This window comes from Trachurus japonicus, chromosome 23 (genome assembly GCF_045865225.1).
Source record: "Trachurus japonicus isolate A0001 chromosome 23, Traja_1.0".
NCBI classification, from domain to species: domain Eukaryota; kingdom Metazoa; phylum Chordata; class Actinopteri; order Carangiformes; family Carangidae; genus Trachurus; species Trachurus japonicus.
In genome coordinates, this window is record NC_140929.1 from 23,862,286 (window position 1) to 23,889,650 (window position 27,365).

Consider the following 27,365-nt stretch of genomic DNA (forward strand, 5'->3'; position numbering starts at 1 on the left):
CAAATTTGATACTCATTTGTGCCAGCTCATCAAACGTCTCTGGTGCGTCGGCTTTAAGTCGGCCGCAGACCTGCCCACAGACGGCGGGACCTCCTGTCAGTTTGGTCCAGACACGTCGACGGAGTGCGTTTCAGGTAAGTTACTTGGGATATATTGCCAAAAAAAAGAGAAAAGTTAGGCCTATTTCGTTTATTTTGTAAAAGTTAAAGGTTTCCGGTGAGTGGCGAGGTACAACGCGGTCGAAATAATAGGCTACCAGCACAGGTGCCAGCTTATTTATAACTGTATTTGGCGTTAACGTTAGTTTAACTTAACGTTAGTTATCCTAACATAACGGTTACAGCCGACACCAATAAAATGTTAAGTCCTATTTTTTTCCCTCTATTGGACGTTATCTGGCTGGAAAAAGGTAGAAGTGACGGGACCGGTAAGCCGTTGTCAAAGCAAAAAAAAAAAAAAAAAATGCTCCAGAACTAGAGGGGGGGCTGGCCGGTGTCGTGCCCAAAAGTGATCGTCTGCCAGAATCTGATTTGAGGCCGCGGGAGCGCGCACAGCAGCCCGTTGAGCGGTGGCGCTATAAAACGTCTGATTTTCTTTGGATTGAACGGTCATAATGTGCATATACACACACATTATCACAATTGTGGCCAAAAGAAGTGTAGTTTGTAGCGAAATAAGGCATGGCAATTACGTGATAGACACGTCTGCATTATGTTTGATTTAACAGCCAGAGCACTATATCAAAGCACTACCAGTTTACGCCACACAGTGGCGCCTCCTTTGTTAAGCTTTCCTCCAACTCCAAGTTACAACGTGTTTTCAATAAAGTAATGGTCACTTTTACAATGATCCTTGTGACTCTGCATTGCTTTTTTACCTTATCTGGGCCCTTCCCATATTTGGATGTGTTTTGTATCTAATATTATTGTTTATGCCTACTAATATAATACAGTTTTCACCTGCCAAAAATTGATTGGAGGCCAAATGCAGTTACTGAATGGTGATTTCTGCCTAAAATTGACTTTATCTCATTCAAGAGGTTCATAATATAGACACTGAAGCTCACAGGACAGTGTGGAACTCTTTTAAAGGACCATTACAACACAAAATGTGCTTTTTCACCTGCCAAAAATTGATTGTAGGCCAAATGCAGTTACTGAATGGTGATTTCTGCCTAAAATTGACTTGATCTCATTCAAGAGCTTCATAATATAGACACTTAAGCTCACAGGACAGTGTGGAACTCTTTTAAAGGACCATTACAACACAAAATGTGCTTTTTCACCTGCCAAAAATTGATTGGAGGCCAAATGCAGGTACTGAATGGTGATTTCTGCCTAAAATTGACTTTATCTCATTCAAGAGGTTCATAATATAAACATTAGAGCTCACAGGACAGTGTGGAACTATTTTTGTGAAGTCATTTTGAGCAAAAGTATTCATCTCTGTGCAGTACCAGAGGCGTAAATCAATTTCTGGCAGGTGAAATACCCTGATTTTTACATTGTAATGGCCCTTTATGCGTTTTTCAAGTGGTAAAAAGCACTGGTTGAGGTCAAATCTTGTAAATGTTACTCTGCTGAGTGATATCAAGTCATTTTGAGCAAAAATATTCATCTCTGTGCAGTAACAGAGGCGTAAATCAATTTCTGGCAGCTGAAATACCCTGATTTTTACATTGTAATGGCCCTTTATGCGTTTTTTCAAGTGGTAAAAAGCACTGGTTGAGGTCAAATCTTGTAAATGTTACTCTGCTGAGTGATATCAAGTCATTTTGAGCAAAAATATTCATCTCTGTACAGTGCCAGAGGCGTAAATCAATTTCTGGCAGGTAAAATACCCTGATTTTTACTTTGTAATGGCCCTTTACACATTATTCAAGCACTGGTTGACATCAAATCTTGTCAGTATTACTATGCTGAGTGATATAAAGCCATTTTGAGGCAGAAACAAATAAACAATCTCGATTCAAAATATCTTTATTTGCCTAAATACAAGCCAGATATAAATCACCATCTACCCAACAACAATAGGCCTATTAGGCTACTGGACACACAGGAGGCTATCAAACACATAAACAGAGAGTTCAGTGTCTATATTATGAACCTCTTGAATGAGATCAAGTGATTTTTAGGCAGAAATCACCATTCAGTAACTGCATTTGGCCTCCAATCAATTTTTGGCAGGTGAAAAAGCACATTTTGTGTTGTAATGGTCCTTTAAAAGAGTTCCACACTGTTCTGTGAGCTTAAGTGTCTATATTATGAACCTCTTGAATGAGATAAAGTCATTTTTAGGCAGAAATCACCATTCAGTAACTGCATTTGGCCTCCAATCAATTTTTGGCAGGTGAAAAGGCCCATTTTGTGTTGTAATGGTCCTTTAGAATAGTTCCACACTGTCCTGTGAGCTTCAGTGTCTATATTATGAAGCTCTTGAATGAGATAAAGTCAATTTTAGGCAGAAATCACCATTCAGTAACTGCATTTGGCCTCCAATCAATTTTTGGCAGGTGAAAAAGCACATTTTGTGTTGTAATGGTCCTTTAAAAGAGTTCTACACTGTCCTGTGAGCTTCAGTGTCTATATTATGAAGCTCTTGAATGAGATAAAGTCATTTTTAGGCAGAAATCACCATTCAGTAACTGCATTTGGCCTACAATCAATTTTTGGCAGGTGAAAAAGCACATTTTGTGTTGTAATGGTCCTTTAAAAGAGTTCCACACTGTTCTGTGAGCTTAAGTGTCTATATTATGAACCTCTTGAATGAGATAAAGTCAATTTTAGGCAGAAATCACCATTCAGTAACTGCATTTGGCCTACAATCATTTTTTGGCAGGTGAAAAAGCACATTTTGTGTTGTAATGGTCCTTTAAAAGAGTTCCACGCTGTTCTGTGAGCTTAAGTGTCTATATTATGAAGCTCTTGAATGAGATCAAGTGATTTTTAGGCAGAAATCACCATTCAGTAACTGCATTTGGCCTACAATCAATTTTTGGCAGGTGAAAAAGCACATTTTGTGTTGTAATGGTCCTTTAAAATAGTTCCACACTGTCCTGTGAGCTTCAGTGTCTATATTATGAACCTCTTGAATGAGATAAAGTCAATTTTAGGCAGAAATCACCATTCAGTACCTGCATTTGGCCTCCAATCAATTTTTGGCAGGTGAAAAAGCACATTTTGTGTTGTAATGGTCCTTTAAAAGAGTTCCACACTGTTCTGTGAGCTTAAGTGTCTATATTATGAAGCTCTTGAATGAGATCAAGTGATTTTTAGGCAGAAATCACCATTCAGTAACTGCATTTGGCCTACAATCAATTTTTGGCAGGTGTCACAGCACATTTTGTGTTGTAATGGTTCTTTAAAAGAGTTCTACACTGTCCTGTGAGCTTCAGTGTCTATATTATGAACCTCTTGAATGAGATAAAGTCAATTTTAGGCAGAAATCACCATTCAGTAACTGCATTTGGCCTCCAATCAATTTTTGGCAGGTGAAAAGGCACATTTTGTGTTTGTAATGGTCCTTTAAAAGAGTTCCACACTGTCCTGTGAGCTTCAGTGTCTATATTATGAACCTCTTGAATGAGATAAAGTCAATTTTAGGCAGAAATCACCATTCAGTAACTGCATTTGGCCTCCAATCAATTTTTGGCAGGTGAAAAAGCACATTTTGTGTTGTAATGGTTCTTTAAAAGAGTTCCACACTGTCCTGTGAGCTTCAGTGTCTATATTATGAACCTCTTGAATGAGATAAAGTCATTTTTAGGCAGAAATCACCATTCAGTAACTGCATTTGGCCTCCAATCAATTTTTGGCAGGTGAAAACTGTATTATATTAGTAGGCATAAACAATAATATTAGATACAAAACACATCCAAATATGGGAAGGGCCCAGATAAGGTAAAAAAGCAATGCAGAGTCACAAGGATCATTGTAAAAGTGACCATTACTTTATTGAAAACACGTTGTAACTTGGAGTTGGAGGAAAGCTTAACAAAGGAGGCGCCACTGTGTGGCGTAAACTGGTAGTGCTTTGATATAGTGCTCTGGCTGTTAAATCAAACATAATGCAGACGTGTCTATCACGTAATTGCCATGCCTTATTTCGCTACAAACTACACTTCTTTTGGCCACAGTTGTGATAATGTGTGTGTATATGCACATTATGACCGTTCAATCCAAAGAAAATCAGACGTTTTATAGCGCCACCGCTCAACGGGCTGCTGTGCGCGCTCCCGCGGCCTCAAATCAGATTCTGGCAGACGATCACTTTTGGGCACGACACCGGCCTGCTGCCCGGGCACAAGGCGCTGGTGTGCGGATGAGTGAAGGAGGGAGACTCGGTCTCTGGAGCTCACCATGGTTACATAGATAGCAGACGCTTTTTAGGCTACATTTTTGTCCTCGCGCTTATGACAGCTGACTTGAGAATGATATTAGGCTACTCTGGTTAACTGTTGAGACAATTGAAATTGGTAAAAACAAATGTGTATGCTTATCAAAATTACAGAAAGAAGTGGCAGGCAGGGAAGTGAAGTTTTACACGATGGCAGAGGGAAAGGGCTTGAGAGTGTGATTGTTGCTGAGATTTAATCAGGTTGATTTGTCAGTGATTTATGACAAGACCGGACACTGCACAGAGCAGCAACCACGAAGACTTGTCATCTCACTGGTCATTAAATAAGACACATTGTTTACTCCAGCACTCCTTAATTCTTTACCAATTCTTTCCTTTTTACTTCGCAGAGCAGTGAGCGAGTGAGCAAGCACCTGATAAACAGCGGATGCGCACCAGATGATTGACCGGGGCAAAAACTGAAACGAGAGGCATACAGAGAGGAAAACACAGCATATCGGCTACAATATAAGGTAGGTAGCCTATGTCCAAAAGGCTTTGTCCTGTCGTCACGACGTGAGTGAGGGAGGATGGTGGTTCAAGTTTAGTGATGAGGAAACTGTCACTAGGTGCGTTTCCATTACCCCTTGAAATGCGCAAAACCTAAATATCGAAATTAAAAACTGGTAATGGAAACACCTACATTTCTAAAAAACTCTCAAATATCGCAAAAAAGTTTTTAGTTTTTGAGACGAATCGATACAAACTTGTATCGCAAAAGTGTAATGGAAACACTTTTTCTACACATCACCGGCGTCAGCGGAGTTGTGTGTGTCCACGCTGTGTTGGTTTATGTAACTTGAGGGGACAAATGAACCACATGTTTATTGTCATGCATTGCTGACCTGGGCATCGTTTCTCAATAAATTAGAAAAACCTTTCCTATCATTCTCCTTTTCCGTGCATGGTTGAAGGAGACTGGCTCGCATCCACGTTCCCACTCCCTCCTGCGCCGACATGTCACCTTAAGTCACATAAACCAGTACGGGTGTGTGGACACAACCACCTTGATGTGGTCACACGGGCTTTGCCTTTCAGTAATCAAGCGCTGTTTTCGTCTTTGTTAAAAACAGTAACAGCAACAGCTGTAGGCAGCTGAGATGGCGTAGCCACGAGTGTGCCAGTGCCACCCACAGAGGAAGCTGGCATACCCAAAAATGTGATGCATTTTTTGTTTTTGTTATAGTCTATAGCTTCTAACATGTTATCGATCAGTCAATACATTTGTAAAAATCGCCGTCAGGTGATGCGTTGCGACACCTGCACCGGCTCGCGGAGAAACTGGACTAATGGAATGATTAACGAGTTAAAGGCCAAACCACGCCGTCTTGCCCTTTAAATTGAGAGCTGCGCAGTGCGCACAGGAAAGCAGCGATATCGTTGTCCTCTGCTGCTTTGCGATATAAAACCATCAGGCCAAGCTGTTACATGTGATGAATGATGAGCCCAGTAGTTGTGTTCAGATGGTTAAATAGCTTTGTTGATCATGCGATCAAAGTAATTTAAGCGCCGTTACGGGGTGTTCCCACCAAACGCGATGACGCTTCATCGCGCGTCGAGATTACATGTAAAGTCAATGTAAACACGCGATTAGTCGTGTCATCGCGCCGGGCGATGCGATGGACGCGATAGCGCGGCGCGATGGACGCGTTGGCCGTGAAAAATCGCCTCCATCGCGTCGCCCGGCGCGATGACGCTTCATCGCTCGAGTTCAAATAATTGAACTTTTGCGGCGAATTCGCGTGAAGACGCGCCGCGACAGCCAATCAGCTTTGAGATCGTCACCGACGTGCTGACGTACGGACGTACTGGTGTTCCCTTGGCAGTTTAGTCAGAGCGAGTCTATTGACAATATTAGAAGTTTTCTGGTTTAGATTAGTTTATTATTCAGATCCCCATTAGCTGCAGCAAAGCCACAGCTCTTCACTGTTGCTTTTCCGGTTTGGAGATTCGGACCTGAAAGCCCGTTATCACTGCTGTTTTCAACCAGCGGGCGCTGCGAGCCGGCCGCCCCGTCCCAAAGCACTCAACAGGCGGTCAGTCACACAGTAGTTCACGGAGCCGTCTCCTCCTCCTCCTCCTGCAGCCAGAGACCCACACCGCTGTTCCTCTCCCATCTACAGGGACAGGAACAGTGCAGCGACGGTGGTTATCTCTGCCAGAGAATGAAATAGTGGGAGAAATGTTGTTGTTTGGGCGGGCTCGTCGCGCGACGCGATGCCGCGACGAGGCGTTTTTTGCATATTGAACCAGCGTCAAAACTGGAGCGTCTAGCGCGACGCGATTTCATTTGACGCGCGATTCAATCGCGTTCATCGCGTTTGGTGGGAACACCCCGTTACGCACGCCGCATCTCTCTCGTCCAGTGCGCTCCTCTCCTCTCCTCTCCTCTCCTCTCCTCTCCAGTACCTGGCTGCTCAGCTCTGGGACTGGGGCTGAGAGACGTCACCGCTTTCATTCCGTAGTGATCCCTCTGGTCAGCGCGTTTAGATCCGAGTGGCCTGAGTGTCCCACACCTGAGCTCTGTGCCATAGCGCGCAGCTCCAGCTCAATGAATGACAGCAGGTCTCCCAGTTACCTGCAGCTGCTGCTCAACACTGATCAGAGCAGCTCACCCTTTGCTGAGGTTTTCTTATGCTGCAGCTCCACAATATGTTTATTTGTCCCTCTCTCTATTAATGCGTCGGATCAAATTTTTATTCTGCGTTTGTATCCATCCAGCTCTCTGTCCACACTCTCCATGGCGGAAACGGTTACGCGCAAAACCCTCATTTAAATACTGCGGTTTGCGCTGTTGTCATTTAGCATATTACTCATAGTAGATCATTGTGCTTGCCTAATCAGACACGCAAAAGTGTGTTTTTTGAATGACTTTGTTATTGATTTATTTGAGCACGTCATATCCATAAAACCTGTCCCTCTTCAGTCATTTCTAATCGTTAACACACACACACACACTTTGTACGTGTAGACACTCCGTGACTCTGCTGTTCTGGCCCTGACATCTCTTCCTCATCTTTCTCCTCTTTTTCTTCCTCACCGCAGTTCTCAGCCTCTGCAGATGAAATGAGGAGGGGGGAGCCTAATGCCATTTGATTCGTCAGGGGCCAGCGGAGCCTTCGAGGAGTGAGATGCTGATGAAGAGGACTCACAAGTTATAATCTATTGATGACGGTTTTATTGATTGAATTTATGCTGTTTTGTAGCCTAACCTGAGTGAAGCATGAATAAAGTTTTTTTAAACTTGACTTTTGCCTCTTAATTGTACATGCAGCACACAGGGATTATAATTTATTTATTTATTACGTAGGATTGTAGAATATTGTAGGCTACCTAGTTCAAAAGGCCCGACCTAAATGAATAAAGGTCGTATGAATTATTTATAGGCTAAATATATGGAGCGCCTGGCGCTCCCGCTCCTGCTTTTATTGATCGCCGAGACGTCGGCCGGTGGTCGAGCTCGATCAAAGGCCGACGTCTCGGCGATATCTTGCCAATTAGCAAACGCTCTCCATGCGACGTCTTGGCGACGGAACTTGATGCGTCGGGAATACGTCGGCACGACGTATGTGTGCTATCTGGGAAGGTTTGTGTTTGGAAGCCGCAACAGCAGGAATGGAAGAAGAATTCGGCAAATCATCTTATCACGCAAAAAGGCACAAGGTGGCCCTGAAGTGCAAAACACAACGGCAAATCAGACAACAACGGCAAAAGAGAAAACACAACACAAAAAGAGAAAACACAATGCAAAAAGAGAAAACACAATGCAAAAAGAGAAAACACAACGCAAAAAGAGAAAACACAACGGCAAAAGAGAAAACACAACACAAAAAGAGAAAACACAATGCAAAAAGAGAAAACACAACGCAAAAAGAGAAAACACAACGCAAAAAGAGAAAACACAACACAAAAAGAGAAAACACAACGGCAAATCAGAAAACACAACAACAAAACAGAAAACACAATGGCAAATCAGAAAACACAAAAGCAAAACATTTTGGGCAACACATAGCGGCCTCTGTGCTAGTCCCGCTTGCGATACTTTTTTTCCTACTATGGCCACGCCAAGACCCGCCTTACTCTGCCTCTGCAAGGCTAAGCCTATCCCTGCATCTTACCCTAACCTTAACCACTCCCTTCACACGCCTAAACCAACCGTCTTTGCCTAAACCAGCCCGAGGGTACCGACCTTTTCCGGTTTGGTTAATGTCGTTGTGTTTTCTCTTTCTGTGTTGTGTTTTCTCTTTTGCTTTTGTGTTTACTGATTTGCCGTTGTATTTTCTCTTTTTGTGTTGTGTTTTCTGATTTGCCGTTGTGTTTTCTCTTTTTGTGTTGTGTTTTCTCTTTCTGTGTTGTGTTTTCTCTTTTGCTTTTGTGTTTTCTGATTTGCCGTTGTTTAGTAATTTGTGGTTGTGTTTTCTGATTTGCCGTTGTGTTTTCTCTTTTTGTGTTGTGTTTTCTCTTTTGCCGTTGTGTTTTCTCTTTTGCTTTTGTGTTTTCTGATTTGCCGTTGTTTAGTAATTTGTCGTTGTGTTTTCTGATTTGCCGTTGTGTTTTCTCTTTTTGTGTTGTGTTTTCTCTTTTGCCGTTGTGTTTTCTCTTTTTGTGTTGTGTTTTCTGATTTGCCGTTGTGTTTTCTCTTTTGCCGTTGTGTTTTCTCTTTTTGTGTTGTGTTTTCTCTTTTGCCGTTGTGTTTTCTCTTTTGCCGTTGTGTTTTCTCTTTTGCCGTTGTTGTCTGATTTGCCGTTGTGTTTTGCACTTCAGGGCCACCACACACAACAAACAGGTTTTGCACAATGGTTTGCACAGATAAGTCTTAAAATATGTGCAACACCTTCTCATCACAATCCATGCCATCTACACTACGTTATCAGCTGTTATTAAAACCCAACTCATCACAGGATCATGTTATTAGACCACCGCTAACATTACACAACAAACTGTTAACAATTAATCCACACTCAAACCGAAGCAACAATAATGTAACTGTACTTAACAAGCTGTTATTACAAGGTTTACAACTGATATGACAGACTGGGCCGTGAGTGTGTGTGTAAAGAAGAGAGGGAGGGAGAGAGAAAAAGTAACTACGTAAAACTGTTAGCTACCGTAGCTCAGGCGTCGGTCTCCTGTCAGGTAAAAGCTGCCGTTTATTCCTCAAATGAAGCTCATTACGTTGTTGAGCCTCTCCGGTACGCGATATTTTTTTTCGTAGGATGAGTCCGGGAAAGTCCCGCCTTTCCCGCCGTTCCCGCCTCTGATTGGCTAGATGGGCTCCATTTTCGACTCTGATTGGCTAGAAGGGCTCTCGCCTGATTGGTTGTTTGTTTTGGTTGTGAAACGGCTGTGTAACGGCTGTGAAACGCAGGCTGTCGGCAAAGCGTGATAAGTGCCTGGATCTACTTGGACTCTCTCTACTTATCTGGCCTGTCTACACTCTACCTGGTCTTTTTACTAAACTTAAAGCAGATAACAGCGGCACGGCCGTTTCGGCTAATGCTGTGTTCAAGGCAGGCTTTTGAAACCGTAAGTTACAGCTTCAAGTCACAACTACGACTTGGTAGCGTTCCAGGTAACCCGTAGCTCGTGTTTTTACCGTCCTGTTGTCTGTGAAAGTTCCCTATAACGGCCACTCGTAACTTCCGACCCGTGAACTCGTACCAGATCGAACTGGTATGACTTCACAGGAAGGAAAAACACAAAGTACGAGTTTCCTTGAACGCACCATGAGTTAGCAGCCCCCGCCCTTGTCAGGCATCAATTGGTCCTCGTGCTACGTCACCACATTCACGCGCATCCCTTGGCTGCACACACAGCCCTTCATGCCGTTCTCTCCCCTCATTGGATAACACTTGTATCCCACAAGGAAAATTTTCTCCTCGGGTTACAGCAGAGCAGAGTGACGGAGAGACTCGTGTTTAGGCTGAAATACTTCATGTAAGTGATTGCTGACGGAAAATAGGACTATTTAGGACTTATATTAACAAAAACATTCCACTGATATCTGCTTTAACCAACTCCGGAGGCAATATTTTTTTTCGTAGGACACTTGTGAAGGTCGCACGGGTTTGAAATTGCACATGGTGGATGGCCTTAGGCCCCGGACAAATACATGAAACTTTCAGCCTTATAACCCCAAGAATGTGGACGTTATTAGACAAAAGGCTTCTAAATCTAGGCTTTGAAGGCCGAGAAACGAGCCTGGACAGTCAGCTGTGACCCTTCTGGAGGTCCGACAGGTCTGAAATTCTAGAGAAACTTTGTCCCTAGTGCTCTGAACAACCTATCAAAATCTCAGCTTCCGGCATCAAAGTCTTAGTGATTTATTCAAGGAAACAGGGTCAAAAAGGTTAAATTTAACACTAATCAGTTACCTCTGACCCTTGAATTCATAATAATGTTTTTCAGATAAAAAATAAAATGTCACTCATTGAATTAAAAATTACAATAAATGTGATGTGATGTGGACCAGAAAGATGCTGGTGAAAATTATGAAAAAACAGAAAAAAAGAAAGAAGTCAAGCCAACTTTTATGCACTTTATTGTTGAATTTTAACAATATAGCACCCTTTTTTTTATTCAATGTTGAAAACAAAAAGATGTTAAGACCTTTTAGTTACTAAGAAAATAATATAAGCTCAATTTGTTTTATTTTTTCATTTGCTGGTAACAGCAAGCTCAACCAATCAGACACGTCGCTGATAAATATGAGGATTATCGGTAATGTAGTGCTTCTCTGTGATATGACATTGGAAACAAAGCGTGTTTTCTTAAAATAAAGTTGATATTACACAGGGCTTTTGGACTCAGCAGAAGCACATAATATTGTTACACAGTCTTCCTTGGATGGTTACAGCGTTATGGCTAATAATCAGATCTTTCTTCAGAATATTGATTAAACAGAGCAGCTTTTTGAACGCGGAAGTGGTCTTCACCTGTAGAATCCACAACCCCCCCCCCTCCTGGTCTGACGCAGCTTCCGACAAGGACGTAATTTATTTATTTATTGATTGATTATTCTGCACCAAACACCATGATCACTAAATAAATATATAAATAAATAACCGAAAGGACGTCCTTGCCGAAAGCTACGTCAGACACAGCAGCATCAGGTTCAATAAAGATTTACGGAAAAGTTAAAAAAAAAAAAAAAGAAGAAGTTTTCCTCTGCTCACAGCGTCTTTCAGTGCCGCACGCCGGGTCGGCTGGATCACTTGCTCTGAGCGTCACATATCGCCGCGAAGGGGATTGCATTGGAATCAATTGAAAGCCGAGCGCGTCAAAACCTGACGAAAAACGGGCACCTAATGAGTCAGGTATGTGACGGTGAGGGACAGTGACCGTTCGTCAGGCTGTTGACGCACTGGGGGTGAGAACGTGTTGATATTACGGTTCTTACAAAGTATGAATGAGAGAATAGCACTTGCTGTGTGGTTTCTGTGTAATTCAATAATAAAAACATTTTATAACTCTCTGAATGACTCATTATTGTGCATTTAAAGATATATGTATATTATTACAATACTGTAATGTTTGTGTTTAGCCTGGGATGACTTCCATAGATGTGCATCTAAAAAAGTAAGTTTGGTTTGTATACCAGCCAGCCTGTTATTAGCCAATTTCCATAATGCAATGCAGGCGGCGGCTGGTGCAGAGAGATGGAGCTCCGGTGGCTCTGTGGAAACACAGAGAGAGTGCGAGACACCAAGGCCAAACTACAAAGTGCAACAGATTTGATAATGCAAAATGTGCGGAGAGGAGAGGAGAGGAGAGGACAGAGGACGAGAGGAGAGGACAGAGGACGAGAGGAGAGGAGAGGGCTCCATGTAACCAGATGTGTCCCCCAGCAGTCTAAGCCTATAGCAGCGTAGCTATAAAATGGTTCAGAGCTACCTATGCCAGCCCTAACTAAAAGCTCTGTCATAAAGGAAGGTCTTAAGCCTAGACTTAAATGTAGTTAGAGTGACAATTTCTCATGTTGGGGCTTCAATACAAGAGAGACATTACAGACGAGCACTATGGAGGTATTTTCTCAGTCGATGTGAGGGTCTAAGGCCAGAGGATGTTGTTATGATGCCATGTAAAGCCCTTTGAGACAAACTGTAAAAAACGGGCTATACAAATAAAATTGCCTTGCCTTGCCCCTACGACCAAGCAGCAGGCCGTCACGGAACTGTCACAGATCAGTCACGGCCCTGCCGCAGGCCAACCATGGAAACAGGGGAAGGTTGGAATAGCTCCTATTGTATTATGATATTCACCAACAAGTTGGCCACAGTGGAAGAAAAGATTTATTTATTTATTCATTCATTCATTTCGGACATGTTAGTTAAATCAGACTTCATCACACATCATCTCAGTTTAAGTAATACAGCAACATGGCCGAAATGGACAGCGGGAGAAGCAAAAGCTTATCTAGTCCCGCCCCCCGTACCCTCAGAATACATACTCTTCATCAAACATTTTTTTCTCTTTTGACAGTCCAACATAACACAATACAACAGCAGATAGTTAGTACAGAGCTGCAGTCCAGTTCCAGACAGTCAAAACAGATCACGTGTCTGTACACGTGTCAGAACAGTTTATCCAAAGACTGTTTAGAAGTCTGCTACGATGTTTTTCGGAGACGTTTTTAAGTAGGAAAAAATCCACAGTATAACAAGGCTTTGCCCCGAGCACTTTTGTGCCTGCAGCTATTTCATAGCTGTAGGGGCCAGTGCTCGGTGCGATTGCCCCGTGGCCCTAATAAATGTTTGGTGACTGTGAACGACACTCATGTGTTTCATTCACTGGACCTGGAAGACAATGCATCAACTACAAGTACCAGTGCAGCAGCCCCTCAGTGACTTAAGTTCATTTTGTTGTTTTGTTTTGATAAAACCAAGTCACTATGTGAGTGAGAGACAAGAGACATACATGTAGAGACTGAACTTTCTGTTCAACAGTGAGAAGGTTTCTGTGACAGGAGGAGACTCTGGTTCACTCAACACAGACTCACTGTGGAACCAGAACAGAGTCCAAACCCAGGATACAGAGGTTGAGTGAAGGTGGTGTTGAAGGTGTAGAGGTGGATCAGTGAGTCAGAGGAGACTCTGTAGAAAGACAGAGAGCCAGCAGGACAGTCCACATACACTGCTACTCTGTTAGAGACAGAGGAGGAGGAGGAGGAGATAGGTGTCACTCTGTTATTGTGCCAGACTCTGTAACCAACATCAGAGCAGATCAGACACCAGGACTGATTGTTCCATCCAAACACACAGTTTGTACTGTTTCCTTTCTTTCTGATTCCTCTGTAACTCACTGATATTTCAACCATTCCTCTCCACTCGACCTCCCAGTAGCAGCGACCAGTCAGACCAGTTGAACACAGCAGCTGAGGCCAGAAGTCAAATCTGTCTGGACGATCAGGATATGACTGATGATCCTCCACACATGTCACCTTCCTGTTGTTGTCAGACAGTTTGATCCTTTTGTTCACTGTGTTTGTGTCGATTGTGAGTTGACAGGAATCTGATGGAGAGAACAAGACACAGCTGCAGTTATTGATCATGTGATCAGTTATTGACAGTTTGATGAAGACTCATGAGGTCAGTGATGTGACAGTGTGAAGATGGTTGAATGTGCTGCTCAAAGTAAAAACAGACTTACACTTCCTCAGACCTGGTGTCAACCATGGGACTCCAGCAGGCTCCACCCTGAAAGGAGGAGGGGGGTCAGAGCAGCACCTTCTCTGTCAGCATGCACACATGGACATTACATGGCTCTCACACACACAAGCCACAAACACTGATTATTACACTGTTCACTACACTCATTTCTTCTGATTGACAGCTCCAGGCCTCTGGACAGTGAGGACATCTGGATGTCACACTGTGATTTAGTGTCTCCTCAACACAACAACACATCTCATCAGGACAAGATCAGGATCTCAGAGAGACTGAGCTGATTATTGATCATCAATATCTGACCAGATAGAGACCTGATGATGCCGCCTGATTTCTGTCTCTTATTTCAGAGACGAATGTCTCTGAGCAGTGGACATGGTTTGATTCTTGTTGCTGTGTTGTTATTAGTGTGTCCACACTCAACAAGTGTCTACAGTCTCTGGGACTGTTCAGGTCAAACACTCTGTTGGTTCAGGAACAGTTCAACCAGCTGCAGCTGAAATGTTTCCTGATACACTCTGAAATAAAGTCTGATCCAAACATCTGGAGAGACTCAGAGCACAGCTGCCAACAGCTGCTTTCATCACAGACATCTCTTCTCCTGAATATGACACAGTGAGTCATGATGAGACACTGAAGTCATCATGAGGAGAAACTCCTGATCCTATAGTTCATCACTGTGACTGGTGAAAGCTGCACAGCTCATGTTTGAAACACTGAGATTTTGGCTTCAGTATAAACTGTGTTGGGACGAGTCAGACTGTGATGGAGGACGTCAGTGGAGTGGGCGGAGCTTCACTGTGGCCTACACCACCTCTGGATATGGTCTGAGTGACGGGATCTGATGTCATCAGTGCATGGATTACCTGAGACAGATATTAATACCAGGTGTGACCAGATGTGACGGTGTCGCCCATGTGCATCTGTTGACAACAAAGCCGGCGAAAAATCAATAAATGGAGCGGTGGATAACGTTACATAACGATGTTACGTTGTGTGATTGTGTAGTCTTAACCGTCATGAACAAAACATTACGGGTTACGGAGCGCGTTTGTGTTGCGGTGTGCAGAGGAGAGCTGGGAGACCGGGGCGTCGTTCTCCATTAGTTTAAACGTCGCTGGGTGAAGTCCAGCAGCACTTCACCCACAAACTCTGGCTCAATTTGCATAACCTGTTTCCATAACAAAAAGTCGCATTTTCATTTAATCGATACACCAGTGATCATCAACTGGCGGCCCGCGGGCTGAATCCTGCCCGCCGAACCTTCCAATCCGGCCCGCGACTGAGATCTAATAGTTAACAAGTAAATATTATATTTCTCGGTCTCTGTTGGTGTGCGCCTGTAAGTCAGTGCGCTGGGATAAGGAAACGCTGCGATAACCAAAGCCCCGTGCATGAAAGTTCAGGGAGCTGCTGGACTGCAGGGTTTTCCCTCCCTGTCTGCAGAGGCGAGCTGGGTGGGTGATTTTGTCCGCCGCCTTGGTTAAACCGGGTGTGCACGGGCGGGCCGTTCAGATGTAACGTCTTTTGCGCACTCAAACCCATTCAGTGTAGATGCGCGTCATGCACGCTCACAACCCAAAAACGATGCGGTAGCAGCGCGTGTTTCATGCTACTCAGCTGCGTGGACGTGCTCCCTACGGTGTTGTGTCCCGGTTCCCCCTCGGCCTGTGTCTCTCCTACTGTTTCCCACTGAGCTCTGCCTGTGTGTGTAAAAACGTCGCCTCCGAGATGTAGAATGTGTATTATAGAAGAGAAACACTACTGACTACTCAGGGCTACTGACTTGCAGGCCTATCATCAGAACCAATTGTCAGCCTCCTTTCATATTCAGGCTGAAAATCACAGGGCAAGTCAGCAGTGTAAAGCTCCAGCATGTGGGAGTATCTGAAAGTCCAGCTGTCAAGATTTTTCATTTTATATCATACCAAACAAAAAAGATATGTATAAATGAAAATTATGAGCTTACAGGTAAAATAGAATAGAAACAAATAAATTATTAAATTGAATTGAATTGAACTGAATTTCAATCTCGGCCTATTTGAATGTCCGGCCCCCAAGGTGTCTGTTGAGAAAGATTCTGGCCCTTCAACAAATATAGTTGATGACTCCTGCGATACGCTGACAAATCCACCCCCCCCCAAAGCGTAAAAACTTTTATGCGCATTTACTGCCTTTTTTTTTCGAATTTCTGGCGTTTCCATTCAAGTATTTATTCGCAATTTTTGAAAATGCGAATAAAAAAAGGTGGATGTAGTACAGCGGCTAAGCATGAAAATTGTGCACTTTTTGAAAGAAACATGAAACTTCTACCATAGTTAGTTTATGCCATGAGGTTTATTTTAAGATCGGGAGGGAAGTCAGATTTGACCTCTGAGGCCCGGGAGAGGTCAAATCCAAGATGGCCGCCAATAATATTCAAAAATGCCTATCGCTGGAACCAAACACAGTAGAAAAACACTTAAGGTGTCATTTCCCACTAATTTTTGGGTGCCCATTCTGTTGGTGATACCTTTGAGACCAATAGAATTCAAAAAAATGCATTTAGATCAATGTGTAGGTCAAATTATGCAGACATAGGGAGGTGAACAGTGCAAAAAGGTAGTTTATTTCCAAAATAATAGCCTAACAGTGATGATGATGTTAATAATGATGATAATAGTGCCAATAATAATAATCATTATCATAATAAGTTCTTTTTTTTTTACTGATTTATTATTAACTCATTGGCTGCCAGCCATTTTCAGAGCAGAGAGCTGCATACTGCCAGCCGTTTTAGAGCATTTTTTACAGACCCTTTCAAGACCCACAGAATATTGTGTTCATGTAAACATGTAAACACCAAAACTACCAAGAGTAAGAGTAGACTCTATTCTTTCATTAGGAAAAAAAAGTTTGTTTCTACCTTTTTCCATTCTTTAGTAAACGGCAGTAGAACATTGGCTGGTTTCGTCAAAAACACCTGTTTTTGACCAAAACACATTCAAGAAAATGCATTTATGTAAAGGTGCAAATCTGCAATTTAATAATACTGTCGCCCTCCTCTTTCCGCGGAGAGAGGGGTGGTGTCTGACGCTGTGTGGAAGCATTGCGAAGGCCCATGGAGGGGAGTTGACACAATGTGCTTTCGCCCAGTACTCTGAATTAGAGTTCTCAATTTCAACCCAAACCCGAGTAAGGCCGATGGGTCGGGTTGGTTTGGAACGAGATGCTGTGTGTATCTCCAAAAAACCACAATGTTTTTGTGGCCGAAATTGAATCAGTTTCACCCGCTGATAAGGTGCTGCTGCGTCACCATCTGCTCTCGCTGCAAAGAAAGCATGTCACTTTTTTAGTTTAGTTTTCTTTTTTTTTGTTGAGCTGGGCTGGGTTTGGCCAGACAACTAATGCTGGTGTATCGAGCTCTGTCGGGTCCGGGCTTAAAACCCACGGGCCGAGTCAGGTCGGGTTGTAATTTTCAGGCCCGTTGAGAACTCTACTTTGAATGTCAAAGTGAAGAAATTTAATGAAGTGCAGATAAACGGCAGGAGTAACTATTGGCACTTTTCCACTACACAGTCACGGCACGGCTCAGTAAAGGTGCTTTTCCATTACAGCTGAGTTCTCTAGTTCCTCCTCAGCAGGGGTGGGGGGATCGCAAGGCCACACTGTTTCTCTCTCTATTTTCGATCTTCTCGTCAGCTCCAAACTCACTTGTCTGTTCCTCGATTACGGACCACAGCGTGGTTTTCCACACAGCATCATTTAACTCGGGTGAAGGAATAACAACGGTCTCGGTACAGATGAATTCTCATGTCGGACATCGCGCTCACGACTCTTCCAGTGACAACGCTCTGCCCAATCAGTGGAAGGCAGTCGGCTGACGTCACGTTTTAGGTATGGCCGTTCCAGGATTGAGGACTACGGCCCTCTCCAGGAGCCGAGCTGGTCCTCAAAGGGATGAGGGACGGCCGCAAGGGTGGCTGGTGCCCTGAGGGGACCTCTACACGACGCTGGCTGGCCCTCTATAACGGGAACCCCGCCTGGCTGCATCCCACCGGCTGGCGGTCAGCTGGGGGCAGTTTGGGCTCGTAATGATTATAGAAGGTGGCGGACCAGCTGCTGATGCAGAAATGGGTCCGTATGGGCTGTATCATGTCGTAGTACTCATGATGGCGCCTGACGTGCAGGTAAACACGGAAAGCCGTATGACCCAGTAGCCAAATGCCTCGTCATCTAATTAGTGACACACATGAATGGATGAACGAGATTCCCACTGTCCCTACCTACTATCTAGCGAAACCCCCTGACAACCGGCTTTTGATTACAGCGAGTAGAGCCGTTGGTGACAGGGTTGGCGCGTGGCCGGATGGTGGTCCGCCGGTCCTCTCCAATCTCGCACCGCATGTTTGTGGAGAACCTGGTGCTAAATCACTTGCAGACGACCTGATTCTGGGTCAGGGTTTTGTACGTAGCAGAGCAGCTCCCTCGCTGCGATCTCTTGAAAGTCAGCCCATGATCCAAGCTTTTGTCGGTCTGAGGGTGTGGGCCCCCAGTTGGCAGTCCCCCTCATCCCTCACCGGTGGACCAGGGGCACGGTGGCAGCCCTCAGTCAGGCAAGGATAGAGGAGGAGGAGCACCAAGTGGACCGGAGCCTGAGAGCCAGGGAGAGAGTAACAAGCGGCTGTGGTGTACTAGTGCCACGAACAGAGCCGAGAGACAGTGTCTCTTTAACTCATTGGCTGCCATTGATGTCTATAGACATGTCTGTTGTATATTAACTTCAAAGTCACTGTTCCGCTTGACATGTTTCTTTCCACAAAAAGCTTGTTTTCTCAGTGTTCTGGTCAAAAACAGGTGTTTTGGTCAAAAACAGGTGTTTTTGGCGAAACCAGCCAATGTTCTACTGCCGTTTACTAAAGAATGGAAAAAGGTAGAAACAAACTTTTTTTCCTAATGAAAGAAGAGAGTCTATTCTTTCTCTTGGTAGTTTTGGTGTTTACATGTTTACATGAACACAATATTCTGTGGGTCTTGAAAGATCTGTAAAAAATGCTCTAAAACGGCTGGCAGTATGCAGCTCTCTGCTCTGAAAATGGCTGGCAGCCAATGAGTTAATAATAAATCAGTTAAAAAAAAGAGCTTATTATGATAATGATTATTATTATTGGCACTATTATCATCATTATTAACATCATCATCACTGTTAGGCTATTATTTTGGAAATAAACTACCTTTTTGCACCGTTCACCTCCCTATGTCTGCATTATTTGACCTCCACATTGATCTAAATGCATTTTCTTGAATTCTATTGGTCTCAAAGGTATCACCAACAGAATGGGCACCCAAAAGGTAGTGGGAAATGACACCTTAAGTGTTTTTCTACTGTGTTTGGTTCCAGCGATAGGCATTTTTGAATATTATTGGCGGCCATCTTGGATTTGACCTCTCCCGGGCCTCAGAGGTCAAATCTGACTTCCCTCCCGATCTTAAAATAAACCTCATGGTATAAACTAACTATGGTAGAAGTTTCATGTTTCTTTCAAAAAGTGCACAATTCCCCTAGATTTGAGGGCTTAACCGCTGTACTAATGGAAACGCAACTAGTGTGTGTGGCTGCAGCAGCCTCTCCATACTTGAGAGAGTCCAGTCTCCAGTCTGGATGCTCCAGTCCAGAAGACAGCAGCTTCACTCCTGAGGCTCCTGGATGGTTGTAGCTCAGGTCCAGCTCTCTCAGATGGGAGGGGTTGGAGCTCTGAGCTGAGGCCAGAGAAGCACAGGCTTCCTCTGTGATCAGACATCCTGACAGACTGAACACACACAACAACACACAGAAACCCTCTGTCAACACCTGCTGCTGTGTTCAAGTGTCATCAGATAAACAGCTGGATGGATCCTCACCTGAGAGTCTCCAGTCTACAGCGCGGACTCTCCAGTCCACCAGAAAGCAGCTTCACTCCTGAGTCCTGCAGGTTGTTGTTACTCAAGTCCAGGTGTCTCAGACTAGAGGACTGGGAACTGAGGACTGAGGACAGAGCTTCACAGCTTCTCTCTGAGAGGTTACAGCTGCTCAGGCTGTCACCATGAGGAATTAAAAAGAGAGGAATTTATTTTCTCTCCTGTTGAAAAGACAGAAGTGTTTTTATATAATGATGAATAAATCCAACTATCTCTACACTTACAGAGCTTTGTTGGAGGCTTTGACCACTGGCAGCAGCCTCAGAAGAGCTTCCTCTGAAGCAGAGTATTTCTTCAGGTCGAACACGTCCAGATCTTCTTCTGATGACAGTAAGATGAAGACCAGAGCCGACCACTGAGCAGGAGACAGTTTATCTGTGGAGAGACTTCCTGATCTCAGGGACTGTTGGATCTCCTTCACTAGAGAATGATCATTCAGTTCATTCAGACAGTGGAACAGGTTGATGCTTTTCTCTGCAGAGGGAGTCTCTTCAATCTTCTTCTTGATGTACTCGACTGTTTCCTGATTGGACACTGAGTCACTTCCTGACTGTGTCATCAGACCTCGTAGGAGAGTCTGGTTGGTCTTCAGTGAAAGACCCAGGAGGAAGCGGAGGAACAAGTCCAGGTGTCCATTTGGACTCTGTAAGGCCTCGTCCACAGCGCTCTGGTAGAAAGGTATCAGTTCAGGTTTGTATCTAAAGACTTTAGTCCACATGGTGGACAACAGTGAAGCCATCCAGGATGTTCTCTGTTCTTCTAAATTCAGGTTGAGTCCAGAGTTGATGAAGGTCAGATGAACATGAAGAGCAGCCAGAAACTCCTGAACACTCAGATGGACGAAGCAGAACACCTTGTCCTGGTACAGGCCTCTCTCCTCTTTAAAGATCTGAGTGAACACTCCTGAGTACACTGAGGCTGCTCTGATATCGATGCCACACTCTGTCAGGTCTGATTCATAGAAGATCAGGTTTCCTTTCTGCAGCTGCTCAAAAGCCAGTTTTCCCAAAGATTCAATCATCTTCCTGCTCTCTGGACTCCAGTGTGGATCTGTCTCAGCTCTTCCAACATACTTGAACTTCTTCAGTTTTAGATGAACCACCAGGAAGTGGATGTACATCTCAGTCAGGGTCTTGGGCAGCTCTCCTCCCTCTCTGGTCTTCAACAGCTCCTCCAGAACTGTAGCAGTGATCCAGCAGAAGACTGGGATGTGGCACATGATGTGGAGGCTTCGCGATGTCTTGATGTGGGAGATGATCTTTCTGGCCTGCTCCTCATCTCTGAACCTCTTCCTGAAGTAGTCCTCCTTCTGTGGGTCAGTGAACCCTCTGACCTCTGTCACTATGTCAACACACTCAGGAGGGATCTGATTGGCTGCTGCAGGTCTTGTGGTTATCCAGAGGCGAGCAGAGGGAAGCAGGTTCCCCTTGATGAGGTTGGTCAGCAGCACGTTGACTGAGGTGGACTCTGTCACATCAGTCAGGATCTCAGTGTTGTGGAAGTCCAGAGGAAGTCGACACTCATCCAGACCATCAAAGATGAAGACCACCTGGAACTGATCAAACCTGCAGATTCCTGCTTTTTTGGTTTCAGAGAAGAAGTGATGAACAAGTTCCACCAAGCTCAACTTTTTATCTTTCAGCATGTTCAGCTCTCTGAAGGTGAAGGGGAATGTGAAGTGTATGTCCTGGTTGTCTTTGTCTTCAGCCCAGTCCAGAGTGAACTTCTGTGTTAAGACTGTTTTCCCAATGCCAGCCACTCCCTTTGTCATCACTGTTCTGATTGGTCCGTCTCTTCCAGGTGGGGCTTTAAAGATGTCTTCTTGTATGATGGTTGTTTCTGGTCTGTCTGGTTTCCTGGACGCTGTTTCAATCTGTCTGACCTCATGTTCATCATTGACCCCTCCAGCCCCTCCCTCTGTGATGTAGAGCTCTGTGTAGATCTGGTTCAGAGGAGTTGGGTTTCCTGCTTTAGAGATGCCCTCAAACACACACTGGAATTTCTTCTTCAGGACAGATTTGAGTTTACGTCCACAAACCGGACCAAAATATTCTGAACGAAAACACAAGAAATGAGATCAATAAGAAACTATAACATTTTAATTCCTCTAAACAACGACTATATGAACATGTTTTCCTCTATGTGTTGATGTCAGTGAACGTCTCATTTGTCCGTCATGTTGAATCTTTAGAGAAATCCTCTTACTGCTCTGCAGACGCTCAGCCAGCTCCTCCTGCTTCATCCTCCTCAGGAAGTTCACTGTGATCTTCACTAATGCCTCTCTGATGCTCCTCCTCTGCTCTTCATCCTCACCGTCCAACACCTCCTCATCCTCCCTCTGACTCCGTGAGCATTCTGGGTAATCTGGACTCAGAGCCTTGTGGATCTTCTTCAGCTCGTTCTTGACTAAAGTGACCATGTTCACCTCCAGCAGCTGGAACAGAAACTCTATGAGTGACAGCATCAGATAGATATAAATATTTTATTAATCCCAAAGGAAATTCATCTGTCATTCATCAAACTAAAACCATGGAGCCAAACATCAGATCCATGTTGGACAGACTGACCATCAACTGGTGTCAAAGTGCAGCATGGAGATGATTGTGAAGACAACAGATGTAACAGCAGCTGCTGGACATGTCCTCACCATAAATATGGAGTCCAGGTGTGTTTGATGCTGCTGGGCAGACTGACCGCTGGGAACCTCTGAGCTCTCCTGCTCCACTCTGTGGAGGAATCAGTGTCAAGTCAACATCAGTACAGAGAGATAATACAAGATTGAGAACGTTCACAATAGACAGAGACACTTTGGTTTCAGACCTGGTCCAACAACACGTTGTACAAACTGGTTCTTTTCTACCTGAGTCTGACTGTCAGTTACAGCTTACATTTGATCAGCTGATCCACATCCTCCTTTAAAGACAACGATCAAGCCCTTTGACCGGTCGCTCTTTAACGACAAACAGCTGGGTTCAGGAGAGTCTGGTCTCTGCTGCTGGATCCTGAAACAACAACATAACTCGTGTTAAATAGTTTTAGGTTTTCAACAGAATGGTTTTTAACATTGTGTATTTCCAAAGAAACTTATAATTTTTAAGATTTTCATCAAGTGCTGCACATCTTCAGTCTGAGCAAACTTCTATCCTATAATTAAGTAACAATCCTTGATTTGTTTCCATTTTCCTGTAGATGAAAGCTGTAAACTATGATGAAGGTTTTTTTTTTACCTCAGAAAATATCACTCATCTGTTTGTATCTGTTTCTATCTTTACCAGAGTTTTGTTTGTTCTCTCTCTCAGTATCTATGGACGTTTGCCTGCTCCTGTAAAAAGCAGCTGCTGAGATTCTGCTTCAGCTCCTGTAACTGATTTGATCCTGTCTCTGCTCTCTGTGTCTGACATCACTCTGAACTCACTAGAAATCACTAATCGGCCCTTCGCCCTGTTGCACACCTCAAAGCTGCCACCAGGAGGCGACTTGATGCAGCCAATATCACCATGTTCCTTCTGTAGAAGGTACCAGCAACGATGATTGCATTGTACCGGTACCGGTACTTCTTTTTCAGAGGTAGTTTATAGATTGATAACGTCGCATTTTAACCAACATTTTGTCTCAAATGAGTTATTTCAGCAGTAAGCAGCTGTGTAATAGGCGGGATGATGTAGTGAGCTGGTTATATTATGAATGGAACCTGAACTCGGAGCTGAGGGGTTCTGTCCGCCCTGGGTTTATTTCACTATATAACAACCTGCTCACAATATATTATCCTTTACTTACATCTGACCTGTGAAAAGTGATTCTACAAGATCTGTTCTTTAGGTTCCCCTTATTAACACATCCATATGCGGCACCGAAGTCTGGTATATTTATATTAAAATTTGTATTTTGGTAGTAAAACCAGCATTTTTTAAATATCCAAGCATCCTGTAACATACCTACATGTGTGACGTTTTTAACAAATCAAACCGTTTGGAAATCGGTCCAAAATTCAGCAAATTTGAGGTTGAGGAGTTCCTCTTTTCTCCATAGCTGCATGCACTGCTACCTCTGTCAGTCCTGTACCAAGATGGCGGCGCTGTAGGCACGTCCCTCCACAGCCAATGCGGCGTCTATGTTTATATGTCTATGTTGGCAACCCTAGGCACGCGTGCCACGGCGGTTTCTCACCGCAATACAGCTCCCGAGTCAGAGTTTGTTTTTTTCCCGGGCTTTCTGCGCATTTATTTTGAAAGGACAGCTGGAGAGAGGCAGGAAGGGCGAGAGAGTGAGAGGGGGGATTGACACGCTGCAAAGGGTCCGCCAGGTGGAATCGAATTCCCTTTCGGTCATGTTGCTTGTATTGTATGACTGAAATTGTGTGTGATGAAATCTGATTCAATTACCATGGCCGAAATAAATAAATAAATAGATTTTATGGAGAATCATTGAAATGTGACTCCACAGGAAGAATGTTCAACAGAAACTCAAAAACTGTGAAATGTAGTTTTGTCTTACATCTGATCAGCTGATCCATGTCCTCCTTTAAAGTCAATGATCAAATCATTTGACCAGTCGCTCTTTAAAGACAGACAGCTGGGTTCAGGAGAGTCTGGTCTCTGTTGCTGGATCCTGAAACAACAACACAACTGATTAATGTGCATGTTGGAGAAAATGAAAAATATCTTCAGTCTTTTAATAAACACAACACACAACAATTCTGACCTTTGACCTGTGATCTGGTCCTGATGTCCCCCACACAGAGTGGTTTTAGAGGGAGGGGCTCCCTCCTCTCTGTCCTCACACTGATCCATGCTGCTGAGCTCACATCCACATCAGCTCACACACATTTTGTAGCTTCACCTGCAGAGGAAACACACATCATTCATCTGCACAGCAGCTCACATGTCCATCATGTCTGCAGCTGCTCCTCCACTGATTGGCTCTTCTTCTCTGCTTCATATCAGTGTCAGTTGAATGCAGTCACACAGCAGTGAGGAACTGGGCCTCAACTTATTTCACCTCACAGCTCCACTATCACAACATTCACTCATTTCACTCACACTGGATATTCAAAGAGAGAAAAACACTCTCCAGCTGCCACTGACACTTATTGTCTCTGTCCATCCATTCATCATCTGCTCCATCAAATGTCACAAAATACAGACAAATGATGTGTTCAAGTTCCTCTCAGTCTTCAAATGTCTCGTTTTGTCAGAGCAACAATCAAAGAGACAAAAATATTCAGTTTACAGTCAAATCAAACAGAGAAAACAAGGAAATCTTCAAGTTTTGAGGCTGAAAACTGAAAAAATGTTGTCGAGGTTAATGTTTTTGGCCATTAAAGGCCCTTCAGTTCAAGATTTCAACTGTGATCAGGCAATAAACAGGTGGCTCACCTGTTCAGAAATGGGCATGGAGGTAACTGCTATTGGTCAAATAATGTGAAATAGCATTAGATGGGGCAAGTACATTTGAGAAGTACTTGCCCGGTAGGGCAAGTAGGAAAAAATCTTAATGTCGAACCTTGATGTGGGCCTCCTTAATAGATGGGGGGTGCGTGCTGTCCCACGCGCCTCGTCTGTTCAGGGTTTTTCCGTGGGTACCACCGGGCCTAAAAATATTTCTAGGGGAAACACTGAATGGGTTTTCTGCCGCCTTCCGCCGCTTGCCGCGTTCAGTGTGAAAGGCCCTTATGAGTGATACCAGAGACGTTCAAAGTACTAAAAAGACTGATCACAGCCTGAAGCAACAGTGTTGCTGCAAATATGACGAGGGAGGAGGCTACTTTTAATTTCTGACAGCTGAACATTGAGCTGCTTTTAAATATGAAGCTTTATCCATTTAAACCAAATAGACTAGACTCAACATAGCTCGCTAACCCACTAAACTCGCTTTGTAGTACAGCCCTCATGCTGAACATGGATCAACACTGGAAAATCAATAATCAACTCAGTCAGTTCAGTATTGATCAGACTGATCTTCATCAATAGACTATAGTAGGGGAGCGCGGGGTCAGTTGTAACATGACAGTGGTTACACTGGTTCCTCTTAAAATGCTTCTGGCCAGTAACTGGCAATTACTCACACAACTAATAGACAGTTTCCATCAGTGTTGGGTGATTCAACACAGTTCAATAATCAGTGTTGTCAGGCAACATAAGTGAATTCCTTTGTCATGCTTGTCTTTCAGTTACTGAGCTGCTTGTGTCAGTCACCTAATTCAAATATCTATGATCTTAGTATGCTTGATAAGGGACATTCTGTGTTAGTTATGGAGAACAGAAAGTACATGAAAGCTGTGGTGGAGAGCCTGCACTTCACAGCCTGCCAGGGGGTCGCACAGCGAGGCCACAGAGAGGGTGAGGAGTCACACAACATGGGGAACTTTCGTGAGCTGCTGCATGTCATTGCTAAGTTTGAAGTTTGTTTCACTATCTGTCATTTCTGCCAGTCAGCCCCTCCACCTGCCGCCACACCGCACGTACGTACACACACAGACACACACACACACACACACACAGACCTATGACACAGACGCTTGGATAGGTCGGTAAACACGGTAAATGCGCTATGTCGTGCGAATAGTCCGACTAACAACCCCCCTAACCCCCCTCCTAAATAAAAGCTACCTTTTGTGCATTTTACTTGCACATGTTGGCAAAACTGCAACTATTTTAATGGGCTCTCTGCACAGCTCCACTATTTCCTGCTCCTCCTCCTCCTCCTTTGTTTCCTGTCTTACATTATTGGACAAATGTATTAATCCAGGACCACTCAGACACACCTGGATTAATCAGTTTGTCCAATAATGTAAGACAGGAAACAAAGGAGCAGCATTAAGTTCAGGAAGTAGTGGAGCTGTGCAGAGAGCCCATTAAAATCTGTTCAGAAAGGCTCTTTAACCTAAATTGTCTGTTTTTCAATTTTCGATTTAAGATCGTGATAAAATCGAGATCGTTATTTTATTTTTTTAAAATCGTGATATGATATTTTTTCCATATCGCCCACCCCTATTGTGTGGTATTTGCAGCCAGAGTCAGGGGAAGTGCATGAGGAGTTTTTGCATTTCACTGCCGCAGATGGATTGGATGCAGACTCTCTGCTAGCCAGCATCAAACACACACACACTCAGTCAGTGTAATATTGATATACAGTATGTCGCTGTGTCGGTCAATGCTACATTGGAGCATCTGTGATGTCAGGATGTAATAATGGTGAGCAGGAAAAATTTAGAAAGGACGTTCCGCAAGCCATCTACATTGCCATGCACACAGGCTGAATTTAGTGTTAGTGGACTGTGTATGTCAGCGCTGCAGCAGAGCTTTTTGAGACACTACAAATGCTCTACAAGTTTTTTTTCCGGATCGGTGGTGCATGATCTATTCATGA

General features: G+C 43.9%; 1 protein-coding gene across 1 annotated transcript; it reads right to left on the bottom strand.

Moving 5' to 3' along the window:
- Positions 1–13,378: 13,378 nt before the first annotated feature.
- Positions 13,379–24,835, bottom strand: LOC146963077 (protein NLRC3-like). The gene is made up of 8 exons (XM_085769966.1): positions 24,699–24,835; positions 24,492–24,605; positions 22,645–22,723; positions 22,203–22,431; positions 20,222–22,049; positions 19,941–20,114; positions 14,044–14,090; positions 13,379–13,905 (listed from the first exon to the last, which is right to left on the bottom strand). The coding sequence occupies exons 1-8, from the start codon at positions 24,785–24,787 to the stop codon at positions 13,379–13,381; spliced, it is 3,087 nt and encodes a 1,028-aa protein (XP_085626092.1). The 5' UTR covers positions 24,788–24,835.
- Between the last annotated feature and the right edge of the window lie 2,530 nt (positions 24,836–27,365).